This window comes from Triticum urartu, chromosome 5 (assembly GCF_003073215.2).
Source record: "Triticum urartu cultivar G1812 chromosome 5, Tu2.1, whole genome shotgun sequence".
In the NCBI taxonomy this organism is placed as follows: domain Eukaryota; kingdom Viridiplantae; phylum Streptophyta; class Magnoliopsida; order Poales; family Poaceae; genus Triticum; species Triticum urartu.
In genome coordinates, this window is record NC_053026.1 from 409,245,629 (window position 1) to 409,257,056 (window position 11,428).

At 47.9% G+C, this 11,428-nt stretch overlaps 1 protein-coding gene across 2 annotated transcripts; it reads right to left on the bottom strand.

Annotated features, from left to right (window-relative positions):
- Nucleotides 1-7,594: 7,594 nt before the first annotated feature.
- On the bottom strand, nucleotides 7,595-9,024 carry LOC125509361 (dormancy-associated protein homolog 3-like). Of its 2 annotated transcripts, XM_048674328.1 has the most exons (4): nucleotides 8,872-9,024; nucleotides 8,429-8,734; nucleotides 8,205-8,319; nucleotides 7,595-8,073 (listed from the first exon to the last, which is right to left on the bottom strand). In XM_048674328.1, the coding sequence occupies exons 2-4, from the start codon at nucleotides 8,709-8,711 to the stop codon at nucleotides 8,046-8,048; spliced, it is 426 nt and encodes a 141-aa protein (XP_048530285.1). In that variant the 5' UTR covers nucleotides 8,712-8,734; nucleotides 8,872-9,024; the 3' UTR covers nucleotides 7,595-8,045. The 2 variants fall into 2 exon arrangements, with proteins under 2 accessions (XP_048530285.1, XP_048530286.1); XM_048674329.1 differs by having other exon boundaries at nucleotides 8,429-8,931.
- Between the last annotated feature and the right edge of the window lie 2,404 nt (nucleotides 9,025-11,428).

Here is an 11,428-nt window from a genome sequence, read left to right on the forward strand (position 1 = left end):
CGCATTAGCGTGAACCTAAACTAACTACTGCCTGTCGCTCGGAAACCGGAAACCGGTACACCTGGGCCTGACACACCGGCCACTTGTCATATATATACTCCTGGCGTAGCACTTCTTCGCCATCTATGATCTATGCACCTGCATCGTCACATGAGTCGATGATATGCAACATATATAGTTGAGCAACAGAAAGAGACAGACTTGGCAAAAAATAGAAACAATGTATCATAAGCATAAATAACAAAGTTCATCGTACCCCAAAATGCCCTAACTAGAGTGATTTTCGCTAGTCGAGGAGGAGGACGGTTTAATTACATCACAAATAAAGTTTCACCGTGCATAACTCAAAGTTTTGGCATATAGAAAGTATGGACTAAACGGACACATTGTCATATATCGACAATCACTCTAACATGTCGTTCCATCCATCCAAGTCAGGGAGATAGTCCTTGAGCTTAGTGAAAGGCTTCATGTCGAGACGCTGAGAGGCTATCCATGTTCGGACGTCTTCCCGCGACATTTGTCCTTCTCTGTAGAACATCCCTATTTTTCCGACGACCTCCTTCATGATGATTTGGGCAAGTTCGCGTTGGATGTTATAGAACTCAGCTCGAAGTCGATGATCCTCGATATCTCCTATGTCCTTTGCCCATTGCAAAATATGGGCATCGCTGGATCTAGGTGACATGCGAAGGTTCTGGTGATCCTGTCTGTACTCCAGCATGTGGTGTAGGACATAGAATCCATCATTAAGAGAATCGTTCGGTTGCTGGATGCAGCAGAAGTCGGTCTTATGGCTGAAGGCGGCCCTGCTACCCCTTGTCTTCTTGTCCCTGACCTCTCCACCCCTTGCTTGGTAGTAAAACATAGCACTGTCGAGAACATCCTTGATGTGGGTGTAATCCTTTTTGTGAATGTTCTTTGACGAGTCCAAGTAAAGAGCGTGGGAGAATCGGGGGTAGAGGATGATGAGGACGGCGCGCCCGCCGCTGCGCAAAATAAGTACACCTCAAATTAATTAGCCTCCACCGTGCAAATGAATGATTGAAATCAAAGGAAGGATAGCAGCGCGGATGACTTACACGGGATGATAAGGCACGAGAATTGCCTCCTTGTCCTTATTGGCGAGCATGAAAGTGACGATGTAATCCCTCGCGTATTCACGGTGCTTTGCGCAGACTCCCAAGAAGCCCTCGTGCATGTAGTACGGGTCAGCGACACGGATATTAGATATCTGCTCAACCCCGATGATGTAGTTCATGTGCAAGGCATAAAGGCGGACAAACGTAAAATCCAGCTTCTTCACGTGAAACATGTCGAATATGTAATCAAATCGGAGGAAGAACTTATCCGCGGGGAAGCTGTCGACGTACGACATTTGCCGCGGAACGTTAACCACGTAGAGTGGGTATCCTGGATCTTTCGAGGCGATGAGGCCTTTCTCTACCCACAGCACATCGTCATGAAGTCTCCTTAGATCGTCGAATCTGGCCCGTAGCGCTGTTGCAGGTAGGATTGGTTGACCGGGGATATGCCATTTATCCGCATCAGGGATACCTATACGGTCCTGAAGCTGAGGCTGCTGGATCATAGAATCAGCTTTTTTGCCTTTCCTCGCTCTCTTCCTAGACTTCTTTACTACCGGAAGGTCGTCCATAATACGTTGAGACGGCAATTCAGGCACCGACTCATGACGCTCAAACTCTGAGGAGGCGCCAGTATAAACATACTGTTCAGCGCCATCGTCGTCCTCATCCTCATCCATGGCGACGTCATCAGCGACTAATGGAGCCTCCTCCTTACCCCGTCCGCTATCACCCAACCCGACACCCGACGCTAATTGTGTAGGTGGGGTGTTGATGTTCATACCTTGCTGAGGCTGCGTGCTCGTGGGTGTGCTCCCGGCCGCCTCCAGACGAAGCAAACTCTTTGGCCACAACAGCATCCACCCATTGCAACAATCACCAAGCCGTCGCGGTGTCTCGTCGTCATCCCCCGCTAGTATTGGAGGAGGCAAATTCTCGTGGCCCGGTTTGACACTGGCCACGGAAACCTTGAAGACGTTCGGGGGGATCGGCCGGCTGTGGAACAATGGTTCCTTCGGCTTCATTATCGTCGCCTTCCCCATGTCCACCTTTTGGTCGCCGATGGTGTACAATATGGTGCACGGGGTTTCGTCGGCCTACAAAGAAAAGTCTGCGACGTGAGACATCCGAAAGGCAACGAAAACGGGATATTATACATTTATATTGAAGGGGGCCGGTGTGACAGATACCGTGAGGGCGTTGAGCTCAGCCAAAGATGAAGCACCACCGAGCACGTCCGGTGCGGGAGCCGGTGCGGGAGCAGGTGTGGGAGCCGGTGCGGGAGCCGGTGCGGGAGCAGGTGCTGGTGCAACGCTAGTCGAGCTGCTCCCCAAGAAGTCGGCAAGGGGAAAGTCCTCTGCATTTTTTTCTGGATTTTGCCTTGTCCAAGTGATAACGCCCATCACCAAGGAAGTAGACAAATCTGCAACCACCTGTTTTGCGGCAGCTACCGCTGTTGCGACTGTTTGAGATGATTTCTTCTCAACTGCAATCTCAACATTCTTGTCGATGTTTTCTTCAGTTAACCTCCGTCTTTCCTTTCTCTCCTTCGTGGTCTCACGGTAGTACTTCTTCCACGTGGCGCCGTCTCCGACACCGTGCACGCGTCCATATGACGGTCGAGTATCCACCGGTTATCGTTTCAATATGTTCAACGCCCGGTTGAATGGAGTGTCCCACTTGGGCCTCGCCAATGCCTCAGACGGTGCGTCGCTTTCGGCCGCAATCCGGTGCTGCTCTCTCTGCAAAAGGCACAAGGATCGTTTACAAATATGACTAACGTGTGCAGTCGAATTGATCAGAAACTAAAATTACCAGCAGTCTCATGAACTCTGTAATGACCGGTGTTGTCTCGTAAACCTTGTTCACTGGGTCCCAACGATGCCGGGCCCTGAGGACGTCACGCTCCTGCGGGACGGTGAAATCCGCCAAGGGGTCTAGGATGCCAAGACTCGCGGCTTCCACGTCCTCCTTGGCCCATTTGGACCTCTTTCCGCCGTAACCACGGCTTCCGAGGTGGTGGCTCCCAATGTTCCTCTCTTGAAGCCCCTTCATGTACTGAGACTTTTGTTTTTGACAGCTTCGGCCTCGCAAGCCTCCTTGAATATTTGAAACTACTCTTCTGTGATTGTCGGATTATCCTTTACAATCTCGGAGTAGGGTTCCTTCTTGTCAATGATCTTTGCTTTCACTCGATTTTTCCAGGCGGCCAACGCGTTGCTAAACTTGGTCATGGCGTGTTTGTTTATCTTCTTCATTGCCGGGTCCTCATCTGGATCTTCATAATCCTTCTCATTCCGGCCCGGGAACAAGAATATCTGGTGAAACTTCTTTAGGAGGGAGCTCCTCATATTTTCTATCTTCGGTAGTTTCTCATCGTTGATGGCGGCGGTTATTCATACGATGCAGCCTATTTGATTGCCGTAGCATCGACGCGCTTCCTCGGGCGCCTTTGGCTCAAAATTGCCGTCGTACACCTCCGTGACCACCAGTCTAGTAGTCTTGAGTTTGTTAGGAAGCCGTTACCTCTTTGCTTTCTGTTCTACACCGGCTCCGCTCCCCAAGGCAGCGCCGGTCTCAGTCTTAGCGCCGGTCTCGATGCCGGTCTGAGTCTCAGTGCCGGTCTCAGTCTCAGCGCCGGTCTCAGTCTTAGCACCGGTCTGCGTGTCGGTCTCAGTCCCCGATGCCACCGGTTGATCGTCGGCAAGGCTAAAAAATTCGTCTGCCGCCCAGTAGACGTCGTCGCAATCACCATAACCCTGTCCTTCATCGTTGCTAGCCATGTTTCCTACGATTAGATCTAGTAAATTAATTCTAGACCTAATAAAATAAATAATGACATACAAAAGGCCTATGTTTTGTAGGAACGTTGACTCCTTCCTGGTGTGGCAAATCCCGGGCACTCGATATGTCCTAGTTTGTAGCACAAGTCATGCCGAAATTCACGGAAAATTTCGGCATGATCTTTGCTAAAAAGTGGACAAATCGAGAACCTGAAATTTGCCAGAACGGAAATGAATCAACATTCCGGCAAAACATATATAGGTCACTCAGCTTCATTCAAACAACAAAGCCACTTGGGCACAAACAACATGACCACTTCAATGAAAAGATATAATCAACAATAAAAGTATAGGAAGGGATCATCTTTAAAATAAAACTTGCCTAAATAACCTAGATAATTAACCTAATTAAACTAGTTAACCTGACTAGTTCTCTGTCAAAGCCCTAACTAAATTTTTGCACTAACCTAGGTAATTAAACTAGTTAACCTAACTACTTCTCTGTCAAAGCCCTAACTAAATTTTTGCCCTAACCTAGATAATTAACATAATTAAACTAGCTAACCTATGTATGAGAGAGAGGAGGGGTGGGGGCTTACAGAGGATGGCTCCGGTGGTGGCGAGGGAGGCAGTGGTGGCGAGGGAGGCAGGGGCGTCTCTGGTGACGGCGAGGGAGGCAGTTGTGGCGAGGGAGGATCCGGTGGCGTCGACGGCGGCTCCGGTGGCATTGATGAGGCCGCGCGGCTCCGTGGCGTTGGGGGTGGCTCCGGGGGCGTCGACGTCGGTAGGAGACGGTGGCGAAGTGGAGCGACGGCGAATCGGGGAGACAGCGGCGGGGTGGGTCGAGAGATTTGGGGGGCAAGTGGTGGCCGGGGGGGGCGGTTTTTTGGTTAAGTCAAAACTAGCGGTAGTGCGTTTCGCAGAACGCGCTATAGCTAAGGTAGCTATAGCGCTTTTTCCAAAACGCGCTACTGCTATACACATGTAATTTTCTCTCTTTTTTATTTCCTTTTCTGTTTCTATAGCGGGGGTCCTGGAAACGCGCTGCAGCTGCGTTAGCTACAGCGCCTCTTACTAACACACGCTACAGCTAAGCCTTTCTCTGTTTTTTCGCTTTTTCATTTATTTTGCTTTACATTTTATTTTTTTCTTTCTCCTTTTTCTGTTTCTTTCATTTACTTTTCTATTTGTTTTTCATTTTATTTTATTTCCATTAGCAGTAGCACTGTTACAGGGAAACGCGCTGCTATTCATGCCCTAGCGGTAGCGCGCTTCCTGCAAGGCCGCTACTGCTATGCATAGCCCATCGTTCCAACAATGCGAATATTAATAGTAGCGCTTTTACGGGCACACGCGCTACTGCTAGGATCGTATCTGCAGCGCGGTTTATTCTGAACCGCTACTGCTATCTAGCACTAGCGCCTTTTTTTAACCCGCGTTGTTGCTAAATTTCTGTGTATAAGGTTTTCCCTAGTAGTGTCCTGATGAACTGTGATAATCAAACTGTGATCGTCAAGATAAACACTTCTAAGGACAATATGAAGTCCTCAAGGCATGTGAAGAGGAGACTGAAATCTGTAAGAAAATTGAGGAACTCCGGAGTTATTACATTGGATTATATCCAAACGTCAAAAAAATTGGCAGATCCCTTCACAAATGGTCTATCACGTAATGTGATAGATAATGCATCGATGGAGATGGGTCTGAGACCCACCGCATGAGTTGTCCATAGTGGTAACCCACTCTATGTGATCAGAGATCCCCATGAAGTAGAAGTGGGAGACAAGCTGTTGGTTAGCTGGGAGGAGAGTATCCCTATATTACCTATCCCACTCCATGAAGATGCAATACTCTCCTGATCTGCATGGCAGGTTGATACTTATCTTAATGTGTTCCAAGTGGCTTATTCGGGTAAGCAGAGATGTTGTCCTGCAGAACATCTTCTGAGGAACACACCTATATGAATTTGACTGTTAACGTTGCAGTCTGTGAGAATTGGGTGTTCTCTAATAAATTCATGAAAAGGCTCTGGAGTATGACATATACGCTCCACCCGCGGGGAAGCCTTGCGGCAGCCCAGTATCGGTCAAGAATTTGTGTGAAACTAGTCTCGTAGAAAACTTGTAGTTCAAGGCATAATCCACTATTCAAGTTGTGATCTAGTGTAGCATAAATTTCTAAGTGGAAGTTCAACTTCACAGTCTCCACTAAGCAACGGTATATAAACAATGTTTCGGAACTAAATAATGAGATGTGCCAATGAGACTTTGTGGGGGATTGTTGGAATTTTGCTAGTAGGCCTTTGGCCCAAAGCCCAACTAAAATTCTGAAATTCTCTTGGCCCATTTATGCACACATGTGAGTGGAGTGAGTGAGACTAAAGTTTAGTCCCACCCCGGAAGTTGAGAGAGAGTTGCACCTCTTAATAAGGTGAGCTCCTCTACCACTTGTATGAGCATGAAAAAAGGAGACCTACACGCGCGCTCCTCCTCCTCGCTCGCCACGCCGCGCCGCGCCGCGGGATTGAGCCGAGCCGAGGACAGAGCTATGCACGTTGTCTATATTTTTGCTACTCGGAAATAATTAATGAGTCATTAATTAATAATTAATGAGCGTGTTAATTACTGAACCGTTTCCGATTCTTTTGGATCGTGACGACTCGGACGTGGGGTTTACTCCCACGACCTACCCGGCCCGCACTATATAGTCAGGCAGACGTCTACCCTAGCCGCCGCCGCTTTGTATGGTTTCTCATCACCGTTTCAAATCATTGCGCCGTCAAGCAAGTCTTCTCCGTCCCTCCTTTCGGCGTGCACCGGGAGAAGGGACAGCAGGCCTCCGGAACCCCGCCTCTCGTGATCCTGTATGGGAGAGGGGCGATCAGGTTTTTGGGGAGCGCACTCGCGCGACTGCTGGCAGCGACGACTTCGCGAACGACGACTTCTTCCCCGACCTCGGCAACCTCATCCTCGACGACATGGGCGACAACGTCAACGCCGGCGGTGCTGCACCCGCTGCACCGTATGTTATTCTATCCTTCTTGTTCAAGATCGTGGTAGAATTCATGTTTCTAGTATGTGCCCTAGATATGATTTGTTCATCTACTATGCTAGTTCGCATGATTAGTTTAATCTCTGCTATTGCTGTCATGATCTATTTTCTATTTATTCGGATTAAATCTCGTAGTAATTTGCTTATTTTTCCAACAGGATCTGTTTAGAACACATTTAGATGTGACATAATTATGTCACATCTAAACTGATGTCCACTTTACATGTGGTCTATTTTTTTGTTTCTTATTGCTGTATTATATATTTGTGGGAGCTTAAATGTGACATCCTTAAAAAAACATTTAAACGTGAACTAGACAAACTGTTTAGAAAGACCATGCTGCTGAACTAGGCCTTATTAGCCATGCATTAAACTCGTCAGGCTCCGTCATGACCGGCCTTCCTTGAAAACCTTCACCAAAGCGCTCAACGATCCATAAATATCCTAGCTCTCGTCGGCAAATGAGGTGCGCCGTGCCGTGCCGTCAGTATCACGGGCAAGTACCCCCTCCGATCTGTCAAACGTCAAGAGGCCCGTCCTTTTGACCCTAGCCGTACAGAGAAGACCGAGCACAGATAACCTTCACATCGATCTGACACCACCCTCGAACTCGAATCAAATTATTGGTGCCAATTTCTTGAACTAGCTAAACCAACTAGGGAGGATGCCTGACAATAATCAAAGAAGTGGAGGCTCACTTCGCCATGCATTATTGCAGACATATTTTACACTGCATGCATTAGCACATGCTGCCCGCGGGCCTTGTACAGAGCAAGCAGCAGGGGATCCCCTCTCATCTACACCTACTGGTAGGATTTACACACACGCTTCACACCGGTCTCATTCGCCTCAGGTCGTTGCACGTCGCCGGTTGCCTACTACCAAGTTTTCCTTGAGCTACGACTTAGATCCATCTACACGGTGGCACATCCTTGGCTACGAAAACTAGCACCATCTCACGTGGAGTGGATGTTTACAACGGAAGTAGTACTAGTAGTACTACATATAACTGATACAGTAACATATACTGGGGCAGGGTTCCATGATCTTCCGGTCATAGTTTGCAGCTACTCTCCTTGTGCTCGTGCGCTTCTCCGTCTTGGTGGATCCGCTTCTGTTTTCACGGTTAGCGGTCCAGCGAACTGATCACCACCCTGCCAGATACACGGTTCAGAGGCATCAGATCTATGGCTACTGTACTGGATAGAGTCATGGTGGTTGGATCTGATGTGGTGCACTTTAAAACAGGAGGGGATATTCGGTTTGAACTTTGAAGCCAACGCACCAGTCGTAGACGGTGGGGCTCCTGGGGGTGCCCGGGCTAGCCTCTATGCCGTCGGCGGCCATCCTGCCTTTGCGGCGCAGCTTGCTCCAGCCACTCTCTCCCCTGGGCGTCGTTGCTGCAGTCGCAAGCAAGCAAGCATGTCAGCCACAACACATCACGCCGGCCTCGAATGTAAAGTTAAGAAAAAAAAAATTAGGAGGCAAAGGTGTAGGTAGATAAGATACCTGTGCCGAAGGGGGAGTCGGGGACGCTGGCCGGGGACGAGGGCGCGGAGCCGGAGCCGGACTCGCTGCGCGGCGACGTCACGGACAGGGCCGGCGGGCGGAGGATGGTGATGCTCCGCGTCACCGCCGGCGCCGCCACGTCGGCCGACGGCACGGCAGCGGCGGTCGTACCGGCCGCCGCGGAGGACGGGGAGAAGGAGGCGTACTTGCGGAGCCTGCCGAGGCCGTGGTCCGGCCGCGGCCCGGCCACTGTGTCGTCCCACAGCTGGTCAAGAAGCCCCATGGAGCACGACGATCCAACCAAACCTGCGCGTACGTGGTAGATCAGGAGCCACGTTCATACAATCATCATCATCATCTCCTCCTCCGGCGAATCTGTTCTTGCCTCGCGTGTTCTTGGCCGAGAGAGGGAGAGAGGGGGAGGGGATGGAGCTGGTTATTACCTTGGGTGTCGAGGGGTGTGTGTGCCGCAGGCGAGGCGCAGTGGATCGTTCCTTCTTTGTTGGAGGGAGGGAGCGGGTGGAGTTTTATAGATGAGGCCGAGGGGTGGTGGGGAGCGGACGTAGGCGAGATATTTGGGGGGCGTACGCAACTCTTTCTGTTTCCGGGCTCCGCCTTGCGCGGTCGGCTCGGCTCCTGCGGCCCAGCGTAGCCGACGCAGTTTTTAGCCGTCCGAAATTAGGAAACGGATAGGGTGGAAGTGGATAAAATGGGTGGTGTGGTGTTATTTTCGGGATCTTCGTCGGTAATCGCGGGTGATGAGTCAAACAAACCGGATAGGGTTGTTATATCGGATAAAAGCAGTTTGGGATGCGGATTCCCGCTAGTGTCGGAGTACTGAATCGGCTCAACGTGGAAAATGGATCTTGAGGTGTCAAGGACATGTACAATGGTGTCAGCTACTAAATGTGGCATACTCAGAAAACCTAGAAAAATATTGTCTTTTTTTAATGACCCAATAGTTGGCAACATTTTTGCTTGCAGTTTCTCCAGAGACGCATTGCATTTTCTTCAGATAAGCATGGCAGCTTATGAGAAGATGTAACTTTTGAGGCAAAAACGAGAAGACATTGTCATTGTTTGATATCACGTTGTAACCAAAACAGGCGGCGAAATGCCTTCGTACTGCCTTTTAGTTAAGAGATGATTTTTCTTATACTATCTTTCACCATATATCTTTACCTACTAATAAAGCACGCATTGCTTCCGTCGAGTTCATCATCACGTAATTTTGCATAAAACCCATGTGGTTTTTTTATTCAACCCACGATACTATTTTTTATAGAAAAAAAGTTCAACCAAGAAATATATTTGCTGTTGTGAAGGATCGAACACAGAGCCTCGAGTGCTCCTACCAAAGGGCATGACCAATTGAGCTAGCGCTCCCTTACGTAAAACAAGAGGGTTTTACGTTTCACCTTTAATCAATATACTATCGCCTCACAGCTAGCAACCCCAAAGAAGTAAGGCGGCCCATCTAAGAGGGCGAAACAATTGCTGACCTGCCCTATGGCCTAATTAAACTGGCCCACATAAGACCAGGCCAACAAAAAAAATTGCTGGTTTTGGGAATTGAACACAGGACCTCCCCATAGACTATACATTGCCTCAGCCAATTGAACTAGCTCAAAGTTTCAAAGAAATTAGGTTGCTTCAGCTATTAAATAGTACCACCTCGCCCGCTTACACGATATCATCCCAATTTATATACGTCGTTGATCTTTCTGTGTATCAAGGGGGACTTGACAAGAAATAAGAGTATTTCAATCGACATGCAAAGATATAAGGAAATAAAAGGAATTTGAGTCTATGTGACAGAAAATAAGGAAAGATGATTTGATACTAGTGAAGATGATTTGCTTGGAGAGGATATGGACACTGGCAATAGCAATCAAGCTGCCAAGGACAAAACTAATACTCCTGGTCATAGTGGCACTGTTCATAAGTGTTCCACCCCTGCCTCTGTTGCCAATGACTCTGATATGGTCTCCTCCAAGCTACTAGGTGCCCCCATGACCAAAAGCTACTTGGAGGTGGTGAAGAAGAACCAAAATGTTAACTTGGGTGGCCCCCTTCTGGAGAGATTTGAAGCTGCTACTGTTGGATCTATTCCTAAGATTCAGAAGAAAACAAGCACTCAACAGAAATGGGGTCATGTGGTGGCCTCCAGGGTTAGTACCAGGAACAAGAAGGATGACAGACCTGCTATCCAAAAAGCTCAAGAATTGAAGAAAATCAAAAACCTGGAAAAACCTATGTTGAGAAAAGGTACTCAAAACTCCTTTGCATGTCTTGATGATGATTTTCTGATAAAAACTGCAGAATGTTCAGGGATTAGCCTGGGCACCAGCAGTAATAACATTAAGGAAAATATTTGCATTATCAAGCATGTAGAAATAGATAGAATTACTAAGTTTAATTCTGATAATCCTGATATTGTTTTGCCTCCCAGTATAGATATTACTGGTGATGAATTCATGTGTGCTGAGCCTGTTCCTGGGGATAGTAGTGAGGCAGAAGTGGGGAATCAGAGTACTGAGCTCCCTACTTCAGACTCCCCTTGGATGGAGGTTCATAAAAACTCTTCTTCTAAAGGGAGAAGAAAAATTAATTTTGATTGTAAATGATAGGTATTTTCTGGAATATTAGAGGGCTTAATAGTCCTACTAAGGTAGACAAATTAAAAGAGCTCATTAGAGCCAACAGTCCTGACTTCATTTGTATTTCTGAGACCAAAAAAGAAGATTTCACTATTCTTCAAATTGAAGCTTTTGACCCCAGATCCAATTTCCACTGGAAATGGCTCCCTGCTATAAATACTGCAGGAGGGATCTTATTGGGTAGCAAGCTAGATACATTTGACATTGTTCAATGTGATCTACATAACTATTGTATTTCTTGTTTAATTTGGAACAAACAGGATTGCTCTACTTGGAGAATTATTTCTGTTTATGGCTCTGCCTATGACCAGTTTAAGATGGACTTCATTAATGAGCTTCA

Coding starts and splice junctions, on each gene's coding strand:
- LOC125509361 (XM_048674328.1), bottom strand. CDS start 8,711: ATGGGGCTTCTTGACCAGCTGTGGGACGACACAGTGGCCGGGCCGCGG. Junction 8,320..8,428: donor CGACTCCCCCTTCGGCACAG/GTATCTTATCTA, acceptor TTGCGACTGCAG/CAACGACGCCCAGGGGAGAG. Junction 8,074..8,204: donor AGCCCCACCGTCTACGACTG/GTGCGTTGGCTT, acceptor TGTATCTGGCAG/GGTGGTGATCAGTTCGCTGG.